The 26,595-nt window shown below is 49.9% G+C and overlaps 2 protein-coding genes and 1 long non-coding RNA gene across 8 annotated transcripts; 1 reads left to right on the top strand and 2 right to left on the bottom strand.

Moving 5' to 3' along the window:
* Positions 1 to 539: 539 nt before the first annotated feature.
* Positions 540 to 15,779, bottom strand: TIRAP (TIR domain containing adaptor protein). 3 transcript variants are annotated; one of them, XM_057552635.1, is made up of 6 exons: positions 15,293 to 15,658; positions 4,607 to 4,989; positions 4,281 to 4,404; positions 3,910 to 4,068; positions 1,856 to 2,449; positions 540 to 740 (listed from the first exon to the last, which is right to left on the bottom strand). In XM_057552635.1, exons 4-6 carry the CDS (start codon positions 3,974 to 3,976, stop codon positions 721 to 723), a joined length of 681 nt encoding a protein of 226 aa, XP_057408618.1. In that variant the 5' UTR covers positions 3,977 to 4,068; positions 4,281 to 4,404; positions 4,607 to 4,989; positions 15,293 to 15,658; the 3' UTR covers positions 540 to 720. The 3 variants fall into 3 exon arrangements, with proteins under 3 accessions (XP_057408618.1, XP_057408619.1, XP_057408617.1); XM_057552636.1 differs by lacking the exons at positions 4,607 to 4,989; positions 15,293 to 15,658 and adding an exon at positions 15,722 to 15,779; XM_057552634.1 differs by lacking the exon at positions 4,607 to 4,989.
* LOC103009917 (uncharacterized) lies at positions 14,490 to 21,081 on the top strand. Its single transcript, XR_451102.2, has 7 exons — positions 14,490 to 14,997; positions 15,737 to 16,138; positions 16,229 to 16,341; positions 17,779 to 17,848; positions 18,414 to 18,541; positions 18,690 to 18,869; positions 20,602 to 21,081. It is a non-coding gene; the product is annotated as an uncharacterized LOC103009917 (long non-coding RNA).
* Positions 18,834 to 26,449, bottom strand: FOXRED1 (FAD dependent oxidoreductase domain containing 1). 4 transcript variants are annotated; one of them, XM_057552629.1, is made up of 12 exons: positions 26,363 to 26,449; positions 24,093 to 24,275; positions 23,302 to 23,378; positions 23,111 to 23,221; positions 22,741 to 22,859; positions 21,462 to 21,556; positions 21,081 to 21,182; positions 20,626 to 20,702; positions 20,316 to 20,476; positions 20,096 to 20,225; positions 19,753 to 19,857; positions 18,834 to 19,548 (listed from the first exon to the last, which is right to left on the bottom strand). In XM_057552629.1, the coding sequence occupies exons 5-12, from the start codon at positions 22,764 to 22,766 to the stop codon at positions 19,294 to 19,296; spliced, it is 951 nt and encodes a 316-aa protein (XP_057408612.1). In that variant the 5' UTR covers positions 22,767 to 22,859; positions 23,111 to 23,221; positions 23,302 to 23,378; positions 24,093 to 24,275; positions 26,363 to 26,449; the 3' UTR covers positions 18,834 to 19,293. The 4 variants fall into 4 exon arrangements, with proteins under 4 accessions (XP_057408612.1, XP_057408611.1, XP_007183442.2 ...); XM_057552628.1 differs by having other exon boundaries at positions 26,238 to 26,369; XM_007183380.2 differs by lacking the exon at positions 23,302 to 23,378 and having other exon boundaries at positions 24,055 to 24,275; positions 26,238 to 26,369.
* Between the last annotated feature and the right edge of the window lie 146 nt (positions 26,450 to 26,595).

The raw sequence follows: 26,595 nt of genomic DNA, 5'->3' as shown, positions 1-26,595 counted from the left end.
GCCCCCATATGTCAGAGCATTGGTGGGTGGGCTTTTGATCCCAGCTAAAGGGTCTGAGCTTTCCTTCTCTTCACCCCACCTGCTCCCTCCCCTCTTCTGTCTATTCAGACTCGTTTCTAGGTGTGAGTCTTTAATGACAGGCATGCAGTGAAAACAAATACAGGACAGTATTTGTCCTGTAGACGTGCTGAGGGCATCTTCCACGCAGCTTTCGGAAGTGAACGACTCACTGGGAGACGCCGGCAAGAGTGTGAGTGTGAAAGACGCTGTACCTGTTGTTTTCTCCTGACACCTGTTCAGGGCTTCCCCAGGCAACTGGGAAAACCACCCAGCTGAGGCGAGCAGTCCAGGCTTCCAGCTCCTTACTCAGGTGAGTCACCTCTTCGGGAGGAAGGCACCCGGACACCAGTGCCCGGTTCCAGGGGAAGAAGACATAGGCACGATGTGCCAGGCTTCACGTCCAGTCACGCAGGAGGCAACACGTGGGTGATGTCTTGGTATCAGCACTTCCTTCCACCTCCACTTTCTGGCTTCCCCAGGCCTTCCTGGGGGCCCACGGTTATGGAGGCCACGGACAATCTGATCCCAGGGTCACATACAACGTGCTGCAAACTTACTCCTTACAACTTGGCACGTCTGCTGGAATCCAAGGTCCTAGGCCCTCTAACTCCATTTCCAGCTTTGCTCCAACTGTCTGCATCCGTGTTGATGTAAGAAGTGTCAGCTGAGGGTCTGCAGGTCTGAAAGAGACGAAAGAGAATCACATGGCTTGTCACCCTCCTCAAATCCCAGCATCTCTGTTTCCCCCACATGTCCCTACCTTCGCTACCTTTTAGTCTATTTTACTTCTAAACCCACTGTAATATAATGCCCCTCCCCGGATACGCTTATGGTAGGCAATTCTTTCCTATTACTTTGCACCTGTTTGCGTTACTAAACCAATACTAAACCAGGGTCCCTCCTGGCATTTTCCCAGCTCTTGGTGGCCATCTCCAACCTGACCTCAGTGAGAGAAACCTAATACTATTAATACTAATAATGATAATAGTGACTTATATTTATTGAGGACTTGATAATGCGCTAGGCCCGGCCTGTCACAAGTACTTTACATGTGCCAGGCCACGTTCTGAACTTACTTAGTGTACATACTTATTTAGGTATATAGTTTCATTCTCGTTTAACCAATGAGAAAACCCAGGCACAGAGCACTTAAGTAACTTGCCCAAGTGACACAGTTTTTTTCCAGAGCCTGCATTCTGAACTACAGGCAGACCTCAGAAATATTGCAGGTTCAGTTCGAGACCACCACGATAAAGCAAATATTGCAATGAAGTGAGTCACACAAATTTTTTGGCTTCCCAGTGCATACAAAAGTTATGTTTACACTTTTCTGTAGTCTATTAAGTGTGTAATAGCATTATGTTTTTAAAAACAATGTACGTGCCTTCACAGAGAACTATATTCAATAACCTATGATAAACCATAATGGAAAGAATATTTTAAAAAAAGAATGTGTGTATATATATCTATATCTATCTATATCTATATCTGAATCACTTTGCCGTGCAACAGAAACTAACACAACCTTGTAAATCAACTACACTTCAATAAAAAATGGATTAAAAAAACAATGACCATGCCTTCATTTAAAAATATGTCATTACTAAAAAAAATGCTAATCATCATCTGACAACGCAGGGTTGCCACAAACCTATTTGTGAAAAAAAAGCGCAGCATCTGCTGAGTGCTCTAAACTGAAGCCTGCACTAGGCCACACTGGGTGTCTCCTAAAAGCCCAAGTAGAGCGGGCGCGATGGCTGACGCCCCTTCCCGTTCTCCCTTCCCCGTAACTTACACCGCGTGACAGCCTCCTTGACCTGGCGAAAGCCGCCGTCGGGACCCCAGCCGTCCACGAAGTACATGAATCGGAGCTCGGCGGGGTAGGCGGCTCTGGGGAGGCCCGACATCAGCGGGATGGTGCGGCCCTCCGCCCCGGGGGCCTCGCTCAGCGCCTGCAGCATCTGGTACCTGCACCACGGGTCCCGCAGGAAGCCCTGCGTGATGAGCAGCACGCGACAGTGGCTGCTGCTCAGGGCCTGGCACAGCTCGGACACTATGGCGCCGCCGGGGGTCGCGTCGCGCAGCTGCAGGAAGCAGCGCAGGCCGGCAGCGCTGCCCTCCAGGTAGGAGACCAGCTCCTGCGCGGCCGCCAGGTCCTCCTCGCTGTGGCACACGCACACGTCATAGTCTTTGCTCCAGCGGCCGCTGCCGCCGCTGCTGCCGCCGTGGGCGCCCACGTGTGTCGGCGGCGGGGTGGGAGACACCGCTGGGCTGGGGCCCAGGGGTGGGGGCCTGTCCGAGGAGCTCGGCTCTGAGACGTCACTGCGGGTGCTTTCTGGGCAGACGGGCGTCTTTGTGGGCTTTCTCGACAGGGCCTGCCTGAACCAGTCTGCGGGGAAGAAGCACTGCTCTGGCCTGGAGTTTTCAGCAGGGGTCTCCTGGCGACCCCCCCAGAGAGGAGCCACCTCGGGGAGGAGGCCAGCCCATCTCCCCTGTCCACCTTCTCACAACTGCTGCTCTGCGACTGTGTACATCCCTCAGGACTTGCCCAAAAGTTTCCCTCGTCTTTAAAGGTTTTGGGAATACATTAAAAACTCTGGCAGTTTTATAAGTCGGCAGGGATGTAATGCCAGCCTGTCCTACTGTACTGCATATTCTGAAGTTGCTAAGAGAATAGATCTTAAAAGTTCTCATCCCAAGAAGAAAATAAATCTGTAACTATGTATGGTGATGGATGTTAACTAGATTTATTGTGATTACTTCACAATGTATACGAATGTTGCATCATTATGCTAATGAATGCTGTATGTCAATTATACCTCAATAATTTTTTGTAAAGCTTTTGGTATAACAACAATATGAGGGAAAAAAGAAAGAAAGAAAGAAAGGAAGGGAGGGAGGAAGGAAGGAAGAAAGAAAAGAACTCTGGCTGTTTCACCAGCCTGATTGGGAAAGATGGCTTTGTGTGCTCCACGCCCTTCGATTGCTGGTACCCCCCTAGCCTATCCTAACCAGAACTTCCCACAAGCTGACTAGTCAACCATCTGTGAGTCAGTAAGTAGAGCTATGTTAAGCTGGTAAAGATCAATTAGTCCCCAAACCCACTTTCAGCATTGAGGGGAGGTGGATTTAGATTAAGGGGCTACCCATTATGGGGGGCAGAGAGGCAGGGATTGGCATCTGTTTGGCCCTGAGAAATCCTAGCTTGTTGCTAAATGGGTAAAACGGAAGTGTGGGAGAGGACCACTCACTGCCCAGAGTACCTGAAGACCTTAGAGCTGAGTGATCCGGGACCACACTTTGGAGTGGGGCACACAGATTTGATTGTGGACCTGCTACTTGCTTTCTATACGACCATAAGCAAGTCAATGTCTCCACTTCCTCATCTGTAAAATGGGTTCATTTTAGTTGTTGTTGAAGATCAGCAGAGATAATGCAGTGTCTGGCATATTGTGAGTACTCCAAATGGTTTCAACTCAGCTTCCTCAGCTTTTGACCTGGACAGAAAGTATGGTGTCCTGGAGGTTGATTTGTTTTTTTCTCTCTGCTTGGCTCCTACCTCTGAATGGTTCAGGGAGATTTAGATAAAAAGAGACACCCTGTTAAGCACTCAGCACAGTGGTTTCCAGGCTGGGAAGACTAGCTGAGCACACCTGGGAAACCTGTGAGCCAAAAGGACTGAAGGCTCCCTGATGCACGTCCCTTCACTCCCCACAGAGCCTCTGGGCACTGAGGTCAAGGCAGGACCCCCCCCCCCCACGCCCACCCCGTCAGCCTCCCTGCATCTCTCCAGGGCCTGTGCTTGGTGGCCAGGCAGCTTCCTGGAATTAGGAGTCTGTGTCCACTCACCAGCCATCTTGCCCAGAGGCTTCTTGGACCTGGAACGAGGAGCTGGCAAGGAGGGTGATGATGCCATAGTGGTGGGCTCCAAACTAACCCCATGAGATCAGGCATTGGTAAAGTGGGAGAAGGGAGGGGACCCAGTCTTGACCTCATCCAACAGCCATCCTACAAGAGACAGAGAGACAGGATCACAAAAGCTGTACTTAACCTTACTCCCAGTCCCAGTGGGTGGGCTCTGGCATTTCTTTCTCTCCTGGTGCCTGACAGAGGCTCAGTCTCTAGATGAGCCCCTCATCCCTTAGGGGATTAGGGACAGACACCACTGGGATCCGGGCTGGTTGCCAGCTGAACCCCGACTGTGTAGCCATCAGACTTACAGAGTATGAGCTCAGCATGACCAGCAGAGTGACGGTTCTCCGCGCCACCTGGCCAGGGTTGCATTCGGGACCTGGGGAAGGGCGGCTGGCAGGCAGCTTGTTGTAAGGACTTCCTGTGTAAATGCTGAAATCAGAGAAGACGGTCGGTTACTATTTGGACAAATAATTATATATCAGGGTAGACAGATGTTGAGCAGTAGAGAGAGAGCACATGTAAGAAACCTTGGGGGACTTTTCCTCCAGGTCTGCCTTCCCCTGAATAACTCCCTCCCTCCATCCACCCACCCATCCTCCCTCCACTCCCTCCCTCCCTCCCTCAGCTGTACATAGTGGTAAAGGCTGCAGACTCTGCAGGCAGAGGTCCTAGATCTCATCTCTTATGAACTGTGGCCTCTGGTAAACTACTTTACTCTTGCTAAACTTTAGCTTTTTTTTTTTTTTTAATTTATTTTATTTATTTATCTTTGGCTGCATTGGGTCTTCGTTGCTTGCTGCATGCAGGCTTTCTCTAGTTGTGGTGAGCGGGGGCTACTCTTTGTTGCGGTGCACGGGCTTCTCATTGCGGTGGCTTCTCTTGTTGCTGAGCACGGGCTCTAGGGCGCGTGGGCTTCAGTAGTTGTAGCACGCGGGCTCCGTAGTTGTGGCACACGGGCTTAGTTGCTCGGCATCATGTGGGATCTTCCCGGACCAGGGCTCGAACTTGTGTCCCCTGCATTGACAGGCGGATTCTTAACCACTGTGCCACCAGGGAAACCCTAAACTTTAGCTTTTCCATCTGTGAAATGGAAATAATACTACAGCCTGCTCAGCATTACTGTGAAGATTATATGAGATGATTTATGTAAAACGCATGGCATACAATGCTCAGAAAATAGTGTGGGTTAGTATGTATTTAAAATAATCTAGATATTGGAGGGATCTATTCAATGTTATTCCAAATTCCGGAAGGTTTTTGGTTTGTTTTTTTTTTGGGGGGGGAGGGAAGGGATTGTCAAACGGCATCTAAATTTATATGGAAATGCAAAGGCCCATTAGACGGGCAACTCGCCATGGCCATGTTCTCTTCCCACCACAATGACCTGATGTCCCTGATGGTGGAGGCTCTTTCTGCCTAGGTTTCTGGGAGGACACTGCGTGGGGCAGAGCCCACCCTGATCCAAGATGGGGCCACTGTGTTCTAGTGGATTCTGAAGATGAGGGGCTGGTGGAGAACTTGGTTCTAGAGCAAGGACTGCTTTCTCACTATTTGATGGATCTGCAGAGGTCAAAACAACCCCCCCCACCCCGCCACCCAGGAACTCACAGAGAAACGGCTTGTCTGAACAGACGCGCTGAGATAAGAGTTTTCAAAATTTAAAGAATGTCCTTCAGGGCTTCCCTGGTGGCGCAGTGGTTAAGAATCCGCCTGCCAATGCAGGGGACACGGGTTCGAGCCCTGGTCCAGGAAGATCCCACACGCCGCAGAGCAGCTAAGCCCGTGCGCCACAACTACTGAAGCCTGCACACCTAGACCCCGTGCTCCGCAATAAGAGAAGCCCCGCTTGCTGCAACTAGAGAAAGCCCGCGCACAGCAACGAAGATCCAACACAGCCAAAAATAATACATAAAATTAAATAAATAAATTAGAAAAAAAAAAAGAATGTCCTTCAATGTTGGACAAAAATGCTTCATTCTGCTAAATGCTGAACACCCTTATGCTAAGCTGATGAAGAGAAGACAAGAGATACTGATGATTCATGAAAATATACCAAAGTTCAAAAAAAGGAGAACTTCCACTGCAGCAGTAGTGGGTGCAGGGGTGCGGGAGGAGGAGGAGGAGTTGCGACGGGCTCGGGACCAGAAGTACATTTGAAAGAGCAAAGCAGAGAGCTGCTACGCAAGCCAAAAAGACATGAAAAGGGGAACATTAACAAGGACATGGGTTTCTTTTCCTACCTAACACTCTTTGGATTTCAGCCCCTAAGTGGTGAGACTGAGGCAGTGCCTGGTAACCACTGTTAGGTTTTGAAATCCTTTTCCAGGTCAGGAGTCTCTGTTTCTTGACATCTTCATTTCAACCATTCAAGATGTCCTTCCCCTCCCCACCCCGCCCCCCAGCAGTAGACACAATGTTACTTGCTTTTTATGTTATTTAAATCTTTTTTTCAATTGTGTTTTAATTTGAAAATTCATTATTTGGCCTTGATACACTTACAAACTGGAGAATCATTTGATATTTTTAATGACAGCCTAAAGGTTCAAAATTTACATAACACTTAACAGATGTAGATAGATCTAAGTTTCAGTTTCTCATTTTATCAAATGACGTGTCTTTTTGGTGATACATGCTGATTTTGGGTAGCTGCCTTTTTTCATTGCTTGTTTAAGAAATCCAATTGCCCAACAGCCACTGGAAGTAGATTGGTATAAGCCCTAGTGATTGATATTATGGAAAAGTTCAAACACAGGAAATAGCATCTTTGACAAAGGATAATTGAGCAAGAATGCAGATCAGTTCCATTAACTGTATACACTGTCTACTTCCTAGAGTCTAAAACCATACTGCATTTTCCTTGTTACTTTTTCAGTTCTGTACAGCTGAGGCGGTGGAGCAATCACATTCAAATACGCTTTAATCTTTACAAGATTTAGTAACAGTCTATATCGAGATATGGTCGAGATATGGGAGACATAGTTGTCAGGCAGGTAAGAAGATAATGAACCCAAATCTCCAACTGGAAGGTCTCATCCCTCACTCCGTCTATTCTCTGATTTGTTATGTAGTCACCTTTCCCTGTGCTTTTAAAACATTCATCAAGTAGAATGATATAGACCTAAATACCTACTTTGTAGATAATTACAAAGACTTGATAGAAAATTAGTAAAGAGCTTCTTCAAAAGAAAAAAAAAAAGCAGTAGCCTGTTACCATCAGTGTTTTTAGAATGCTTTTTCAATATTACATGAAGGAACTTAATATGTGAGGTAAATAAAGTTTCACTGTATAAAATCCAAAGTGTATTAAGTATTATTCAATATCTAACTGGTCTCCAGTATCTATTATATAGGGAATGTTCTGAAACCTATGAAGGCATATGATTATGTATCTTATATAACTCATATCACATTTCTGTTAAGCTGGAATCACTGTCAGTGGTCCCCAAAGACATCCACACCCTAATCCTCAGAACCAGTGAAAATAAGCTACCTTACTTGGCAGAAGCTGACTTTGCAGATGTGATTAAGGGTCTGGAGATGGGAAGATTAGCCTGGATTATCCAGGTGGGCCAAATGTAATCCCAAAGGTCTTAGAAAAGGAAGACAGGAGGGTCAGAGTGAGAGAAGAGATGTGACAACAGAAGCAGAGGTGGGTGTAGCGTGGGGCTGTGCGCAAGGAAGGCGGCAGCCTCTAGAAGCCGGAAAAGGCAAGGACCTGGATTCCTCCCTAGAGCCTCCAGAAGGGATGCAGCCCCGCTGACCCACTTCAGACTGTGACTGCCACAAGTATAAGATAATCAGTGTGTGTGGTATGAATCCACTACGTTTGTGGTACTTTATTGCAGAAGCAATAGGAAACTACTACACTATGTTTGATTGTATGTGAGGCTAATGAATGGGGAAAGCATTGAATCTGAGTGCTAAAAACTGGTCTGCCTGGGACTTCCCTGGCAGTCCAGCAGTTGAGGCTCTGCGCTTCCACTGCAGGGCGGGGGGCGGATTCGATCCCTGGTCGGGGAACTAAGATCCCTGCATGTCATGTGGTGCAGCCAGAAAGTAAACAAACAAACAAACAAAAAACTGGTCTGCTTAAAGATTTAAATTGTTTGAGGGAGTTTTTCACTTCTTTGATGGATAAATTATTATCTACTCTTCATGTGATTTTTGACTTTAAGAACACTGGTTTCAAAGGCTCCAACACTGGCTTCTCAAACATTTGCTGAAACACTTGTCAGGGCAGGATGCGTTAGAACTTGCAGGACAACGTTAATTAAAATTAATTAAAATTAATTGTTAATAGCTAGAGAGGCACAATAATTAATAATTGTTAATTAAAATTAATTAAAATTAATTGTTAATAGCTAGAGAGGCACAATACACTGTTTCTGAGGAGTTACGGACTGTGGTGGGCAGACCCTAAGGTGGCCCCATGTTCATACCTGTGAGTGTGGGCAGGACCCATGACTTCTTACCAAAAGAATATGGCAAAGGTTGTAGTATGTCACTCACATGACTGTGTTATTCTGTAGGGTGTGTGTGTTTGCATATGTATATAAATGTATATACACATCATATATATAGTAACATAATCGTGTGTGTGTATATGTGTATATACATACATATGGTATGTATATTTGCTATATAAGATGTGTATATGTAAATATAACATATAAATGAATAGTATGTACATATGTACGTATGTGCATGGGTGTAGGTGTGGGTGTAAAAATTCATCTTAGCAGACTGGAGAGAGGCTCCCTTGCTGTCTTGGAAGAATTTCCCATGTCATGAGAGGGCAAAGTGTCAAGGAACTTCAGGCAGCCTCAAGAAGCCAAGAGTGGTGTGCAGCTGATGGCCCGCAAGAAAGCAGACCTCAGTCCTACAACTTCAAGGAGGTGAATTCTGCCAACAAACAACAACCTGAGGGGGCTTAGTAGTGGGTCTTTTCCCATCTGCATCTCTGATGGCACCGTAGCCCTAGCTAACACCTGGGCTGCAGCTGGGTGAGACTCCAACGGAAGACTCAGCCAAGCCTTTCCCAGGCCCTTGACCCACAGAAACTCTGAGATAACAAATAGGTGTTGGTTTAAGTTGCTAAGTTCGTAGTAATTTGTCATGCAGCACAGAAAATGAACACAGGGGGGCTTCCCTGGTGGCGCAGTGGTTGAGAATCTGCCTGCCAATGCAGGGGACACGGGTTCGTGCCCTGGTCTGGGAAGATCCCACATGCCGCGGAGCAACTGGGCCCGTGAGCCACAACTACTGAGCCTGCGCATCTGGAGCCTGTGCTCCGCAACAAGAGAGGCCGCGATGGTGAGAGGCCCGCGCACCGCGATGAAGAGCGGTCCCCGCTTGCCACAACTAGAGAAAGCCCTCGCACAGAAACGAAGACCCAACACAGCCATAAATAAATAAAAATAAATAAATTAATTAAAAAAAAAAAAAAAAAAAAAAGAAAATGAACACAGGGACCAACCAAAATGATGGGTTAAAATGCCAGTTCCTGGGCCCCATCCCAAATCTCCTGAATCAAATCTCTGGGTGTAAGACTTGGGAATGTGATTTTTAAACAAGTACCCCAGGAATTCCCTGGCGGTCCAGTGGTTAGGACTCAGCGGTCTCACTGCTGGGGCCCTGGGTTTGATCCCTGGTTGGGGAACTAAGATCCTACAAGCCGCGCAGTGCGTCAAAAAAAACAAAAACCAAAAAAAAAACCCAAAAGCACAAAAGCCAAAAAACAAAAAACAAGTACCCCAGGATTCTGATGTAACTAAGGATTGGTCTAGTGGGCTGCAGCCGTGACTCCTAAACTAAGCTGTATACAATTATCACCTAGAGAGCTTTTAAAAATATAGCTGCCCCTGGAAATTCTTATTCAATAGTTCAGAAGTGGGGCCCCCAAATCTGTACTTTTTTAAGAGCTCTCCAGGTAATTCTGACACAAGGAACCACTCATCTCGATTTATATAAGCAGTGGAATAACTGAAAACTGCCTGGCAAATCTTGGGATTTGATTTTGTGAAATAAATTTCAAACTACTAATTTTGCTATAAAGTCAGATTTAAGATGGGACTCTAGCAGGCAGAAAGCTGAAGTCTTATAGCCTGTATTAAATTAAATCATTTTGCTGAATTTTTGCTGCATATATAACAAGGTACATATGCTTTCAGCACTACATTTTGTAAATTTTGAAGACTTTTAAACATTTCAAATATATGTGTGAGTGTGTGTGTGTATGTGTATAAAAAAGCACCCACTGCTTTATTTTTCTTAATATTTTGGCCGTGAGGCTTGCGGGATCTCAGCCCCCCGACCAGGGATCACACCCCAGCCTCGGCAGTGACAGTACTGAATCTTAACCACTAGGCCGCTAGGGAACTCCCTAAATTTAATTATATATCAAAAGTATTGTTACTTGGTTGTTAAAATCTAAAACCTTAGCTGTATTTTAGTCACATGGGAATATATCTTACTGACCAAACACGGAATGTGAAGCATTTTAATTAGTGTTGCTGTATTTTGCAAAATGTAGCAAATTGGTCTTTGGAAAACAGCTCCTTAGTTTTAAAAAACTGCCTTAGTTTTGAAACTATGTCATATGCGTACTAAAGGTCATTTTAAACTGAAATGGTGTGAACTTATTTTGTATTTGCTGTAGGTCTCAAGTAAATACGCAGGCATTGAATGTAATAATATAGATTGTGCCAGCAGTGAATTTAATGACGGATGTAGTTTACAAATTATGCCTTTATACATTAGTTCCCTTTTGAGCTTACAAAATGACTGCTTTTTATATATTTTTGAAAAAGGCTTGGGGGGGGGGCGGTTAGATTAAAAAAAAACTAAGATTTTTAAAGAGGAACTTTAAGAAGACTTCCACTACCAGAATAATAAAAACTTACTATAAAGCAACAGTAGGTTTAAGATCCTAGTGGGATATTTGCATGCAGACACATGCCAAGCCATATGTTTAAAATGAGTCTGGAGTTTGAAGAAGGCAGCAGGGCCAGAATTATAGATGTGGTAGTCATCAGCCTGTATGTGATCATTCAAATCATCTGGGGAAAGCGTAGCATGGAAAGAGACAAAGCATTAAGGAATACCTACAGTTAAAACATGGAGAGGGGCAAGTTTTACAAGCAGACACATTAGGAGAGTGCAATGTTATGATAGGCAAGGAAACAGAGTTTTGAAAATGAGATGGTGTTTACAATGGTGTTGGTGAACAATGTCAAATGCCCAGTGAGGATTAAGAAGAAGCATTTGAATTTGAAAATTAGGAGAGACCAACTGCCTACACAATACCCCACTTTCATTTAGAACAGAAACTAGATTATGGGGAACAAATGAAATGCCTGCTAGAAAATGAAGACAGTTAATTATACACTTTTTAAGTTTTGCCTGTGAAGTGAAGGGAAGATGTAACATCATAGTATAAACAGAAAACAAGATTTACTGGTTTTTTTGTTTGTTTGTTTTTCTTTTTCAGGAGATTTCAGTACGTTTATAACACTTTTAACTAAATAGGCTGACTACAAAATAGGTTGACTATCACACGTAATTACTTATTGAAATACCATCCCAAGTTAAAGCGCAATGATTACGTCACATGCTTAAAAATTTAACAGAAGACTGGCATTATTTTCCAAAGAATCATGTCAGAGAACATGAATTGTAGGAACTGATTCATGAATAGTTGTCTTATTAGAGCAAATGAATCAGCAACGTTTAGCTTTAAGATTCTGTTCCCTAACTTTTTATAATATCTTCATCTTTCATTAGCAAATATTTCATTAATATCTAATTCTGTTCATATTTAACCATAACCAGACAGAAAGTCTTAGTAATGTCTGGGGACCAAAGAAGGATGAAAATTTGCAATCTGTATCTTCCTAACAGAGAATAATTTCAAATAACTTCAAAGCATATTGTTCAGAAGTATTTACCAGAAGGAAATAATAGTAACTCTAGGCTATACAAGTCTATATTCTTATTGGAATACCTGCATTATTACTGCTATTTGTGCTATTTTAAAACCAGACATTTTATTATTTTCACTGGGCCTTTCTTCTTTGTTAAAATCTACCTTCAACTTGGTTTCTTAGTAAAATTTACCAATATCAGTAGGGCAGGTAAGAGATATCTATTAAGTAAATGCCAAATATAATGAAAATATATTACAAAAGATTCATATTAAACTGAATTGTTTAGGCTTCAAAAATAGAAATTAAAACATTCTACTCTAAATTAGAAAAATAGTCTTGATTTCAATGGATAGTACAACTATCCATTGTACAAAAGTTGCCAAAATCCGATGATTCTCCCATATTTCTGCTGTTATCACTTTCTGTTCCTGATCTTCGTTATGTATTCTCTGTCTCAGTGAATTACACACAACCCATTCACTTGCCTTATCTACATACCTAGGAATCATCTTTGACTGCCACTCTCCTCTACATCTCTTCAATTACTAAACCTGTCAATTATACCTATTCAATATTAAATAGTTCAGACCACCATAGACTGTCACCTGGATGACTTCAGTTTACTAACTGATTTTCCCATCTCTGATCACATCATTCTGTCGCTTAATATCCATGTTTCCTCATTGCTTTTAAAGCCCAAATTCCTTATAATGACTTACCAAGCTCTTAAATATATGGTCCCTGTTTACCTTCCCAGCCTCATGTTCTTTTGATCACTCTCTTTCTCCACTCCGTACTCTCTAGCTTATATCTTCAGACATACGGAACAATCAGTGATAATTTGTGCACAAGGACAAACAGAGTAATGGAAGAATAGGGTGTCCAGAAACAGACCCACATCTATACAGTCTGCTGGTTTATGACAAAGCTGACACTGCAGTGCAGCGGGGAAAGGTGGTCTCTTTACTAGATGGTGCTGGGTCAGTTTAGACAGCCTTGTGGGAAAAATGAATCGTGACCCATATATGCCACCATACCAAAAACGTAATTTCCGATGGATAGTAGATATATGTGAGGATAACAATAAAGCTTTTAGAAGAAAATATAGGAGATTATTTTCCTGACTTTGATTATTTTCCTGATGTTTAAAAATGGAGATATAATTGACATACAACATTATATTAGTTTCAGATGAACAACACAATGATTCGATTTATGTATGTATTTAGAAATGATCATCACAATAAGTCTAATTGGCTTCCACTACCATGCATAATTACAAAATTTTTTTTTTCTTGTCCTCAGGACTTTTAAGTACTACTGTCTTAGCAACTTTCAAATATACAATACAGTATTATTAACCATGGTCACCATGTTGTACATTACATTCCCAGGACTTATTTATTTTATAACTAGAAGTTTATACCTTTTGACCACCTTCACCCATTTTGCCCACTCCCTACCCCCCAGGATAGGCAACAAGTTTTTCAAAAAAACTGAACATAAATAATAGAACCATAAGGGGAAAAATGATAAACTGGACGACATTAAAATGAAGAACTTCTGTTCTTCAAAAGACATCATTAGGACAGTGAAAGGCAATCTCCTGAGAGAGAGAGAAGATATTTTAAAAATACATATCCAATATGTCTCATATCCAGAATATTTAAGAACTCTTACAAACTGGTAAGAAAAAGAGAGACAACCTATTGGAAAAATGGGCACAAGAATTGAACAGACACTTCACAAAAGGGTATCCAAACGCCCAACAGATGTATGAAAAGATGCACAATTTATTAGTCACCAGAGGAATGCAAATTAAAACCTCAATGCAACCCCACTTCCCACTCACTCAGCAGAATGGCTACAATGAAAAAGACAGACAATATCAAGTATTGGTAAGCATGTGGAGAAACAGGAACTCATATACTGCCTGTGGGAGTGCAAATTGGTAGGAGGACTTTGAAAAACTGTCTGGCGCTACATTCCACTTCTAGGAATGTACCCAACAGCAGTGCTAACATATGCTCACCAAAAGACAAACATAAGAATACCTCAGCAGCACTATTTACAATAACCCCAAGCTGGAAACAACCGTATCCATCAATCCTAGTATCCGGTAGAATGTAGAAATAAATTGTGGTCTATCCATACAGTGAAAAATTACACGTCAGTGAGAATAAATGAACGAGTGCTAAATGCAACAGGGTTCAATCTATATATTAAGTATAAAACACCATACACAAAAGTACATAAGTATGATCCCAAGTATCCAAAATTCAAAACCAAATACAACTATTTTATGATGTTAGAAACCAGGATAGCAGTTACCCATGGGTGAAAGTAGTGACTGGAAGTGGGCATAAGAGGGCATCTGAGGAGTTCCCTGGTGGCCTAGGGGTTAGGATTCCAGGCTTTCACTACTGGGTGCCAGGGTTCAATCCCTGGCCGGGGCCTGAGATCCCACGAGCTGTTTGGTGCAGTCAAAAAAACTCTGGAGTGTGAGTAATGTTTTATTTATTCTGGGTGTGGGCTGCACAGGAATGTCACTGCGTGACACTGGGAAAGCTGTACACTTAAGATCTGTGCACTTTTCTGTGTGGGGGTTGTATTTCAATTTTTAAAAAAGGTTTTAAAAATAACTAGATGTGACTTCCTCTGACAATGGGTCATTCCTGACCCTCGTGGCCCCTGGGTTAGGTGCATCGGCTTGGGGAGCCTGTACTCCATCCTCCCCTCTCTTAGCTGCACCTGTCAGGGTGTGTGTGGTTCCTAGTGTCCCCAGGTAGAGGACGAGGGCTGACTCTGTCCTGTTCAGTGCTGTCACACGATGCCCAGCCCATCGGAGAGGTTCGTGAAATGACTGTGGAAGGGGTCGCTCCGTAGGCCTGTAACCCTAAGTAAAGCCCTGTTCTTGCTGAAACACTGTCACAAAGGCCATCAGAAGAGCAGAGGGAGAGGCTGCGACCAAAGCAGAGAAGGAGGCGAGAGCCTGGAAGAAAAAGAATCTACAGTTCAAGACCGAAGCCACCTGAACCAGGCAGGCTCCTCAAGCTCAGGGAGGACTCCCTGCACGAGCTTCTTGGCGACAGAGAAGGTGCTAGCTCTCTCCGAGGGCCTTTTCACCCGTTTCCGCGTTGTGGGGGCTACGAGCGGCCAGGTGAAGGGGCGCAGAGGGGACGGCGGTGAACCGGCCAGAGGTGCCGCAGGGAGGGGGCAAGTCCGGGACCGGGGACCGGGGACCGGGCCGCTAACGGGGCCGAACGCGGGGGTCCACTGCCCGCGGGAGTCCTGCCGGCCCAGCCGCCTGCCCGCCCCGCCCGCTCGCCCGCTCGCCCGGCCCGCGGGGCCCCGCCGCGCCCGCTCCCGCCCGCGCCTCCCCGAGCGCTCACCTGCGCCTGGGTGCGCGGGGCGCTGCCTCGGTGCGGCCGGTGCGGGGCGCGGGCTCCGGCGCCCGGCGGGCCGCTCGCCCACGGGAAGTGCAGCCGGCCGCCCGCTGCCCCGGAAGCGCCGAGGCTCCCGGCCCGCGGCTCCTCCTCCGCCCGCCGCTCCCGCGCCCCGAGCCCGACCCGAGGGGGCGGCCCGCCCGCCAGCAGCCGGGTCCTCCGCGCCCGCTTCCCCGGGCTCGCAGGGAGGTTCGTGGGCATCTGCGCAGCTGAGGACCGGGCGGAAGCTTGGAGATGAGTCTTTCCTCCCGAGTTCCCCGAAACCCACCAGGAGAACCTGCAGCCTCGGCTGTGTTCTCTGTCGCGGACACGGAAAGAAACCCCTTACTTCATTCATTGAGTCTTCTCGACGCCTTGCCAGGGAAGCGTTTATACCTTTTTTCTTTTCAGGCAAGTGAGGACGATGATGCCGAACTTTTCCAATGGCCACACACAGTCAGTGGTGAGGCAGGGAGGTCGGCGGCCGTGGCAGCCGTGAGGGTAGCCCCCGGGGCCGGGGCGCCTGGCACGCGCCCCTGAAGTTCATGGCCCAGCGCACGGCCGGCCGGGCACGGCTCTGCGGGCAGTAACGCCTGGCCGAGTGTGACGGGCGAACGGTGGCGAGGCCTGGCTTAGACAGAGTGAAGGGACTTCTCAGCGCCCTTGGGGTGTTGATGAGCAGCGTGAAGCACCCGGGCGGGGATACAGCACCCGGCATCTCCCAAGCTTGTTCCACCCCAGTGGGAATGCCAGTATCTTCCTGAGCAGTGTTCCTCGCATGCCGGTTTGGGAAACACGCCTACTGCTGTGCAGGTGAAATGCCGGAGGGTGGAGGTGGTTTAATAGGGCCGATCTAAGATTCATGATCTCCTTTTCCATCTGATTTCCTGCTTTTCTCACCAGCCAGCCAAAAGGACTTAGTGCTACTCCTGGGAGGGAGTGTGGTGTGAGGCCGTACCGGGGGAGCTCAGGAGTCAGATGGCTGGGGTTCGTATCCAGGGTGCATCACGCTAGAGGTGAGACCTTGGGGAAGCGCGGGGCCTGTCGAGGTTCACTTTCATCATGGAAATTATGATATCTGGTTCCTAGTGTTGTGGGAAGGAGTAGATGAGATAAGGCCTGTCAGACAGCTAGCCTAGTGCCCAGGTGCTCAGAGTAAAAGGGTTCCTTGTACTCTGCATGGAGTATACCTCCGTTTTCCCTGCCCTGTGCCTGTGCTCCGAGGTCCCCTCCACCCAAGGTGTCCTCCCTTTTCCCAACTCTGCTCTTCAAAAACCCCCATCTTCTGACAAGGGTCATTTTTGCAGCTTATGCAGGAAATCTTTTCTTAACCCTGCCCTTCCCACCTTCTTCCCTGAAATCCCCGCTAGGACCTTATGTTATTCGGAACTTGTGCTCAAGCAGCTTACCTCTGTTAGAGTGAAAATTCCCTGAGGCCAGGGATCGATCTGGCTCCAGTGGAAGCAAAGAGGAACTCAGGTAAACACACTGAGAGCCAAGGCTAGGACAAGCCTAGGACAGCCAAGCTCAGTGCTGGGACAAGCGTGAAGGCTAGGTCCCAGTGTCCCTCACACAGGGAAGACAGATGCGAGGGTAAGTGCTGTCCTGTAGCCTGAATAAAGCCCTGTGGGAGTGCAGAGGGTTCATTACCGCCTTCCTAACAAGTGCAGCATTTGTTGTCCTGGAGGAAGCAGCTTCTGGGGGAGGAGCCAGATGAAGGCCTTTTTCCTCCGGACCAGTAGATAGGGGCGTCTGTGCTGAAGGAAGGGTGAGTGGATACTGGGCACCAAAGGAGGCTGCCTTGCACGGTTAACACGGATGTTGGGTTTAACCAGCCTCATCCTGGCCCCTGGGCCCTGGCAAGTTCCTTCCTCTCTTTCAGCGTGAGTTCACTGAGTTCATTACGCATTCAGGTGGCTCTTCCTCTTTTGCTCACCTAACTAGTCCTGGTTCTTCCCCACCCATCCTCACCGCCCCCCCCCCCCACCCCCCCACTCAGGGGCTTCTACTGTTCCCTCCCTGGGAGCACATCTGCCCTCTTCTCCCTCCCTCACCCAACTGATGATCGGGAGGTCCACCACCTCCATCTTTTATGTTTCATTCTTCTCCCCACAGGCCACTTTGGGAGGGAGTGGGCACTTTACTAGCTGTCTCTACTCCCACTCACTTCTCCCTCTGAACGAGTATCCACACTCAACCCCACTGGGTGCATTTCTCCCTGGGGCTGCCCTCCGTAAGGTCCCCACGGACCCTCTTGGTACTGAATCCAGCCCTCATGTGTGTGTTTATACCACTGACCCTTCCTCCCAGGCTCTGGAGACACCTCACTTTCTGGGCTTTTCTCCTGCCTCTGGCCACCTCTTCAGCATCCTCATCTCTTAAATGTGGCGGGAGCCCCTCCAGCTTCCCCCCCAACACACACACACCAGTCCCCTATTCTTCTCCCCTCCCAGGGTGATGCCGTCGTTCTCCTTGACGCCCACATCTCTACCTACAGCCCACATCCTCCTCAGTGCCACCACCGTGAGTCAGCCCCTATTAGATATTTCTACCAGACGTCCTGCAGGCAGAGCCTTAACTAAACGTGTCCCAAACCATCCCACTCAGCGTCCCTCACACTGCTCCTCAGCTCTGCGAACGGCATGACGTCCACCCAGTTGTCCAAGCCAGAACCCTGCAGTCTTACTTGAGCCCATTTCTCGCTGCTGCTGTTGCCTCTTGGGTCCACGCACCTCTTGCCGTGATGGTGCAGGCCTGGTTGTCCCTGCCACGTGGACTATAGTGACAGCCTGCTGTCTGGTCTCCTGCTTTGGCCTCATACTCTTCTCCACAGGCAGGCAGGGTGATTTCTCTAAAAGGAGAATCCGATCATGTGGCTTCCCTATTGAAAGCCCTTCAGCGGCCCCCTGTGCACAGAGAAAAAGCCAAGCTCCACAGCTGGCTCTTCAGGCCCCGGCCCTGCTGTGCTGGGACACACCACTTGGAGTCCCTTGAATGTTGCTAACTCTTGGCCCCAGGCCTTTGTATGTGCTTCTCCCGCAGCCTGGGATCACCCTGCGCTCACCGTGTTAAACTGCTCGTCCTTTAGGTTCAGCTCAGAGGTCAGCTTCCCTGGGAACCTTCAGGGAGAAACACCCAGCTGGGGAGAGGCGTCTGCGTCCTGTGCTTTCTCGCAGCACCGCAGGGACTGACCTAGGGGCGAGGGGCCGGGCAGAGGTGAGAACTCCCAGTGAGACCACATGCCATGCTTTGCCTGCTGGTGTATCTCTAATATGCAGCCCTGGGCCTGCCGAGAGTTGGAACTGAATACGTATTGAATTGATGAATGAACACCTTCCTTCCCTCTACAATCATCCCCCTGCAGGAACTCAAGAAAAGGAGGCACTAACCTGCAGACCAGATGCCTGACATCTAGGATTTAAGAATGCTCCTGTGCTCCCCCCAGCCTGGTATCAAAGGCAAATGGGGTAACGTGAGGTGAAAAGAGGAAGGGACAGAAGACTGAAAGGAAGGCGTTAATCACATTTATTGATCGATGAATACGGTAAATAGACAAGTCCATAGACCTGGGCCAGGCTGCCCCAGAATGCTCCCTGCCTGGGCTCTGCCGAAAGGTGGGCAGAGGCAGTCTTTCTGGGTCGGTCCCACGAAGGAGCCAGTCCTGGGCCACGGTGCTCAGGTCTCCTGAGGTGTTCTGTCCGGCTGGGCTCCTGGTGGGTGGCATCAGCCTGGGCCATGATCAGTCCTGGGGTCCCGCCCCATCGTTCTCTGTCAGCCTGGGCCTTAGGCAGTGGTCGGCCCGCCTGCCCAGCCATACGGGGGGGGGATGGCCTGGGCGAGAGGGGGGCGGAGGAGACCCTGGCATGGTGCTGGGGAGCAATCAAGCAGTGAGGCGGTGTGAACGTGGGCCAGGGTCGGAGCCCAGGGTGACAGATGGGGCGTCGGGGCCCAGCGAAGAGCTCACAGGCTCAGATGATACAGCGCTCTTGGGCCTTCTCTCCCAAGTAAAAGCGGCTGAAGAGGAAGGGGCTCAGGTTGATGGTCTGGAAGCGGCCCTCCAGCATCACCTCTGCCACAGCCCGCCCCACGGCGGGGGCCTGCTGGAGCCCGTGGCCGCTGAAGCCTGTCGCAAAGTACATGTTGATGACGAGGGGGTGAGGGCCCACCACGCCATTCTGGTCAAAGGTGTTGTAGTCGTAGTAGCCGGCCCAAGCGCGCCGAACCTGCGGGGCACAGGACGCAGGGTCTCGGGAGGGCTGCCACGCGCTCCGCCCCACCCACTCGCGGCTGGGGTCGGCGCACGGTACCCTCCACCACCGCTGAGCACGCTCGCGGGACGGGTCCCGTGGGGCGGAGGCACAAACACAGCAGGCAGGCCCTCCCGCGGGGCCCAGGTGCTCCGGGGTCGCCTGTCACCTTCCAGTTACCTTCAGAGCCTCAAAAGCTGGCACCCTCCGGGCCAGACGGGGCCACACCTTCTCCTGGAAGAAAGCATGGTCCACTTCCAGGTTCCCTGGGTCTGGTTCCTCCTCCTGGGGGCAGAGGTGGGGACAAGGCTTACGTTGCCCGGGACGCACGGGCAGACCCAGGCCTCGCCGGCCTCTTTAACCTGTCCGCTTGGTAAGTGGCGGATAGGGGGAAGAGACCCCAAGTCAAAGCCAGAGGGGACCGTGACATCAGGACCAGCACTGGGCCCGCCAAAGAAGCCTGACTGCTCAGCGACACCCGGTCTCTGTCTTCTCCCCGGCACCCCGACCCCACAGAGCTCACCTCAGAGGGGCTACAGCCGCCCAGGTAGTTGTTGCCTAATCCTTCCCGGCGGAAATAGGCTCCGCTGGGGTCTGCGACAAGCGGAGCCTCCAGGCCTGGTCCCTGGGGGCAGTGCCACAAGTACACATACCTGCCGTGACCAGCGGCGTTAGAAGCGGCGAGAACAGCGACTCCCCTCCCCGACTCTCCTCTCACCCCCCCGCGGCCCTGGGCAAGTCACCTTTTCCTCGGCTCCACAGGCAGCTTGGTGCCCTGCAGGGTGCCAGGCGGCCCCTTCCCAATGCCAGCCAGCTCTGCGATTCGCCCAGACCAGGCCCCCGCTGCATTGACCACTATGGCGCATTCCACGGGCTGGTACTCCTGGCTATGGTCCACCTTCACCTATGGGCACCAGAGAGGGGGGAGGAGGGAGCGGTCCAGTTTTTCCTGAGCCTCAGTTTACCCACACTGGAAGTGGGTAGAAGAAGATCAAAATGACAGCCGTTAACGTTTCTCATTTGGTAAAGGAGACACCTAGGCCGGGAACTTACATGGACTTCATGGATCCTTTTCAAAGTCACCTTCTCCCCACTGGCGGTCTCCATGTGGTTAGATGAAGAGACGAAACCTGCAGGAAAAAGGGAAGAAAATAAGCCCTTGAGGCCTCAAAGAGGAAGCAGATGGAGATTCCACCGGTTTCCTAAGGAAAGAAAGCTGGAAGGCTGGAAGCTTTCCCACAGACACGGAAGCAAAGAGACAGGGTAAGCGGGATGAACTTGGCCGCACAGGACAGGAGAGTGCCAAAATCTTCAAGCAGATCACGAATCACGGACAAATGCAGTTAGGAGCCAGAGTCAGGATGCCCAGGACCAGTCCCCGGGGGAGAACCCCCTATCCTGAGCAAGCACAGGCCTTGCTCAGCCTGTGCGTGAAGGTAAAACCCAGTCTGGGCTGGCGTCCTGGCTGGCAGAGGTCACAAGCAGTGGACACGGGGCCGCAGACTCACGTGTCACCTCTCCGTGGCAGAAAAGGACCCCCATGGACTGGACCTTTCGCCGAAGCCCCTGGAGCAGACACCAGGGGTCAAACCAACCTTCGTTCTCCAACCCTGTGAGGAGAAAGAGGATGCGTGAAGGTGGGCTAGGACCCTCCTCTCCTGTTGTCTCTCCTGCACCCCTAACTCTTCTTTAGGGCTCGTAAGCTGGGGAGTCACATTGACCAACTGCACCAGAGTCAGATCCTGCGGAAGGACAGAGAGCCGACCTGGCCCGGGGGAGGCCCTGCCAGCCGGGAGGGAAGCATTCCTCCTTGACTTGGCTGTGGGGTGCTGAGACTCGTAACCTGAGGTGCCGCTCAACCCCTGACGCCCTCTGCAAGCAAGCCTCACCATAAGATGCCAAAGCCACTCCCTCTGTGTTTATCCAGGGAAACTTCTTCCGAAGCTGCTCCGGAGACATCAGACAAACTTTGGCTCCTTCTTGCCTGGAGAAATGTGTGGGTCTACGTATGTGTGCTGGGTGAGTGTACGGGGGGAGAAGTATGGGCCCCAGCTCCACAAGTCACCTCCTTCATGTCACTCCTCTGCCCCCAACTCCCCACGTATCCTCCTTGCTTCCTGGAAAAGAGCAAGCTCCTAGTCAAGGCTCTTCAGCATCTGACCCCCCTTTCCTTTACGACACCCTAGCCTCCCTTTGGCCACGCTAAACACCTTATCACCCCCTAACTGTTCCTCGTCCTTTCACAACAGGGCGGGTCACTCTGTTCCCTCCACTCCTTCTGCCCAGGACAGCCTTCCCGTCCACCTCCTAGAACAATCCTGCTCACCAGCACAACTGTCTCCTTCTGGGACCCTCATGCCCAAAGGCAGCATTGTATGCGCTAAAAGGACACACTCACAAGCCAGACTGCCTGGTTCAAGTCCCAGCGCCACCGCTTACTAGCTCTGGGGGCCTCAGTTTTCCCACATGTAAAATGGGCATGTTCTGATGATTAAACGAGTTAATATTTATAATGCATTTAGGATGTGACCTGATGTCACTAGTGAAACTCGTAGAAGGTTCTGCTGAAGGGTCTCAGGCACAGTGATCAACCTGCCTGCCCAGCCATATGGGGGCGGGATGGCCTGGACGAGAGGGGGGCGGAGGAGACCCTGGCGTGGTGCTGGGGAGCAATCTAGCCGTGAGGAGGTGTGAACCCGGGCCGGGATTAGAGCCCAGGGTGACAGATGGGGCGTTGGGGGCCCAGTGAAGAGCTCACAGGCCCAGATGATAGTCCTGACTGACTGGTCATGAGACCCACGGCCTTTTACACGAGTCCCGGTATGGCCGGCAAAGCCTACGAGCTTAGCTCTCCAGCTCTTAGAGAAAACATTTGCAGATTTGTGGGCCCCTCCCCAGAGATCCTGACTTATTAGGAGGGATGTGTCCTGGGTGGTTCTCATCACCTGGGAATTTAGGAACCACCGCGGCAGCGCTTTGTCCGTGTCTGTGTCACAGCACTTAGCACAGGGCATCGGAGGTCTGCCCGTGTCCGTCTTCCTGACGGACTGAGCTCCTAGGGAGCAGGGCCTGTCTCATTGGCTCTGTCACCCCGGCTCCGAAAGTGAGTCAGAGCCCACTGCGTGCGGGCAGCTGAGACGCAGCATGGCAGCCGTGCCGGGCGCCCACCTCTGCACTTTCACGTTGTTTTCCATGATCGTAGCCCCCTCCTCTGAAGCCAGAAAGAGGTAACCAGAGGGGTTGAACTGGAGGTCCAGGGGAGGGTCATCGACCACGGCCAGGTACTCCTGTGTGCAAAGAAAAGCTCCTCCAAGAAGCTGACTTCAAGAAGGGAGGGAGAGCTTCCCTGGCTTTCTCACCACAGCCCCCAGGCTCGGTGCCCCGACCCAGAGGGAAGCCCTCTCCGGGCACCGCCACTGGGAAGAAAACTGGGGGTTCCAACTCCTAGCTGCCCGTGCTCGCCCAGCCAGCTGGGCTGCTCCCCTCTCTGGGCTAAAGGAGGGGTCACCACCCCACCCCTAAATCTCACAGCACGTACATTGATGTTCCGGAGAAATTCGACCGAAAAGAGGGAGAGCTGGATGTTCTCAGGCAACGAGAACTGCTGGCGAATCCCACCCACAGAAAGCACGGTGGAGGCCTGGGAATACTGTGGAAAGACAAGAGAAGGCGACGTGGGCCCTGTTCCACGCGAGCAGAATACTGTACTGGAGGGTGAGAGTCACATACCCAAAGGTAATTTTTTTTTGGCCGCGCTGCTGCTTGCGGGATCTTAGTTCCCCGACCAGGGATGGAACCTGGGCCACCTGCAGTGGAGGTGCGGAGTCTTAACCACTGGACCGCCAGGGAAGTCCCACGTACCCAAAGTTAAAGGGGAGCCCTACTTGCAAGTTTATAATCTAAACTTGCATAAACCTATATGCAAGTCCACCAGCAGCCCATCAAGGACAATAGCTATTAAAATCCTTACTACAAGATACACAGAGCAGAGAGGCTCAGTCATCTAAAAAGGGCTGGGCGCCGTCGTACAACATGGTAATGGCCTGGAAGTACAAGGCAGGAGACTGACGTTAGCTCTACTGATTGGAAAACAGAGGGATGTGGCCAAAGGAGCAAGATTCATGACTAGCTGACAGTGGTAAACAGGAACAATTAAAGTGCAAAAACCTCAGAAGTAATGTAACCTACAAGGGCGTCGTGACAGCTGTTTGTTAACCACAGCTTGAACGCAGGCCAGACCTCTGAGATCACAAGACATACAACGTTGTGAAATTTGCTTCCAAAAGCAAAAACCTTATTGTCAAGGTCTCTGGTTTGAGGGAGGAAGAACCTGGGGGCTATTTCTCAACAAGGGCCAAAGCACAGTCCCTGCCCTTTGGCCCTTCAAACAATGAGGTCTTTCCTCTCCTCTCCTCCCCTTGAGTCCTTAAGAAAATACGAGTCTGCACCCCACTCCTGACTCTGCCCCACCCCAGACCTCACCGTGTGGTCCCGCTCCACCACCAGCACCCGAACGGCACCTTGCTGCTTCTCCAACCTCTTCAGCCAATAGGCTACGGACAGGCCGACCACCCCACCGCCAACAATCACCACATCGGAGTGTTCAGGGGGCAGGTGGCTGGTGTCACACAGTGGACTCCAGGCCCCTCCAGGAAGGATGGACTGGATCTTCTTCTTAATCTCCGACACCTTTCCATCCCAGTCTGTGGGATACAGTTATGGTCAAAGAGGGCCATACATCTCCTTTTCAGGAGGTGGAGGGGGGGTGTGTGTTAGAGGATGGGCACCGGAGAAGGCGGGCTAAACTGAACACCGAGTTTTCAGTCCTCACTGCCATTCCTTCTCACGAGGCCAACTCGCACCCAGCAGCACTCCACAGCGTGGCTTCATGTTCTCTACAGCAGAGTCTCGCTTCCTTTGAGTGCATTATACCCAGCACTGCAAGATTCAACTTCCTAAAACTGACACTCTCTATTCTCTCCATTGGCTAGGGGACTTACACATATTTCTCTCCTGTGCAGACCTCTCTCTCCCCTGAGCCCAGGCTCCTGGACCAAGAGGTCCCGGCACACCTAGAGCTGCACTGCCCTCTAAAGCACGGACCTCTGAGTGGCACCTTATCCTGGATATCCATCACCATCAGCAAACCTACATTCATGTTGTCTGTTATCAAGTCCTGATGACTTTGCCTCTTAAATATCTCCCCAATCTGCCCAATCTGTCCCCTTTTTTCCCCCATCTCTACCATCACTGCCCTAGACCAAACCACGATGTCTCTCCCACCTAAACTGTTAAAAGCTCCTGTTTCCACTCATTCCCCTCTTGTCCAACCCCCCAACTTCTTTTCTATATCACAGCTAGAACTATCTTTTCTAAACACTAATTTAATCACACACCCTCTTGCTTAAAACCTTCCAGTGGGTTTCCATTACCCTAAGGATAAAAGTCCAAAATCTTTCACGTGGCCTGTGAGACACTGCATGATCTGGCTCCTGTTTACCCTGTCCTCCCCGAACCCTCCAGCCTCAGCCCCTTCATGCCTGCCACAGGGGATCCACACAGGTGTTCTCCCTGCTTTGAAACTCGGTGCCCACTTCTTTGACCAGTTAACTCCTTGCTTCCTTTAGATCTCAGCTCAGTTATCATTTTCTCAGGGATGCCTTCTTTCCTGACCCCCTAGACTATGCCAAGTTCTCCTGTCATGCTATCTCATAGCTCCGTGAACCGCTCTTTTGCAGCATGCAACACACTTGCAACGTTGAGTTTATCTGCGATTGCTTCATGCTGTACTATGTCTACCTTCTCCATAGACTCTCCAGTCTAGAACAGGACCTGGCACATCCTAAGTGCTCAATAAATGTCTTGAATACATGAATCCTTTTGTCTTTCACACCTAACTCACAAATCTCCAGGTCTTCTCTCACTGTCTCCAATTCAAAGTTCAAACTCTTCTCAGCATTCGAATCTTTCTTTGATCTGGACTTAACCTTACCTGTCCAGAGTACATTTCATACTACTACTCAAACTCTCTATCTGGATGGCCTTTGCTAATTCCTTGCACAAGAACAATACTTTCCTCCTCCTAACCTTTGCTCAGTTCCCCAGAACCTGGAACTCATGCTTTCCTTGAGCCAGTAAACATCATCTTTCAAGGCTGATCTCCGTTCCCACCTGCTCCATGTACTGCTACAATTACGCTAGTTACTGGCACTGGCAGTGCAGGGTACCCTCCGAGTTGGGTTCTCTCCAGTCTTGAACCGGTCTACTAAAGCCTTCCCTCTCCAGCTACACTTCAGGCACCTGCAGGACATCTATCGAATCCTCTCTTTCTCTCCTTTCCTCCTTCACGGCCACAACACTAAGCACAGCATCCTGCACGCGAGCAGGACTTCATGCACTTCTGTGCCACCAATGAATCAGCATGGCTGCTATTCTGGTGGTAAGCTCAGGCACAGAAGGATCTGGGATTTGTCACCTGAGAAAGGCAACCCTGGGATCCATACCCCTGTCCAGGCTCTACCAGCTCCGGCAGGCAAGGTTACCTCCTGCTCCCAGCGACCCGCTGTCTTCCCAGCGCGGACCGGGACCTCAAGTCCTGAAGGTCACATGGCTGGAGACTGGGGACACCCCAGAACCACGACACCCTCCGCTGCCCTCAGCTTTACCCAGAGTAGAGCCTCCTCTGTGTGTGCCTAGCCCCCGGCCCAAGAGGCCCGGGCCCAAGCCGAACCGCAGCGCCCCCCGAAGCATGGCCCCGCTGCTCTTGGCCGCTAAGTGAGGGGCGCCCTACCCTGGCACGGTCCCAGCCCGCCGTCACTGCTACGCGTCGCCGGCTGTTCATTCGAGCGCGCCCATTGGCCAGCGACCCCTCCGGGTCCCACCCCTCCACCCTATAGGCGGCCGTACTGTCCCTTGACTGCCTGAGAGCCCCGCCCAGGCCCGCCCCCACCCGCCATTGGCGAGCCCGGCGTCTACGTCGGTCTTGCGCGCCCGCTGGCCGAGCTGGGGAGGGACCCAGGCCAC

Source organism: Balaenoptera acutorostrata, chromosome 9, assembly GCF_949987535.1.
Source record: "Balaenoptera acutorostrata chromosome 9, mBalAcu1.1, whole genome shotgun sequence".
NCBI lineage: Eukaryota > Metazoa > Chordata > Mammalia > Artiodactyla > Balaenopteridae > Balaenoptera > Balaenoptera acutorostrata.
This window is presented reverse-complemented; position numbering and strand designations above follow the sequence as displayed.

Bases quoted from the DNA above. Each gene is read 5' to 3' on its own strand.
- FOXRED1 (XM_057552628.1), bottom strand. From the start codon at position 26,322: ATGCTTCGGGGGGCGCTGCGGTTCGGCTTGGGCCCGGGCCTCTTGGGC. The intron at 23,379-24,092 runs GTGCCGTTCGGG...CCTCCACTGCAG, and splicing joins GAGGTTGGAGAAGCAGCAAG to GTGGCCCAGGTTCCATCCCT. The intron at 19,858-20,095 runs GTGAGCTCTGTG...CTCTGCCCCCAG, and splicing joins GCGGCTGTAGCCCCTCTGAG to GAGGAGGAACCAGACCCAGG.
- TIRAP (XM_057552636.1), bottom strand. From the start codon at position 3,976: ATGGCATCATCACCCTCCTTGCCAGCTCCTCGTTCCAGGTCCAAGAAG. The intron at 2,450-3,909 runs GTGAGTGGACAC...TCTTCCCCGCAG, and splicing joins GCCTCTGGGCAAGATGGCTG to ACTGGTTCAGGCAGGCCCTG. The intron at 741-1,855 runs GTAAGTTACGGG...CGTCTCTTTCAG, and splicing joins CAAGGAGGCTGTCACGCGGT to ACCTGCAGACCCTCAGCTGA.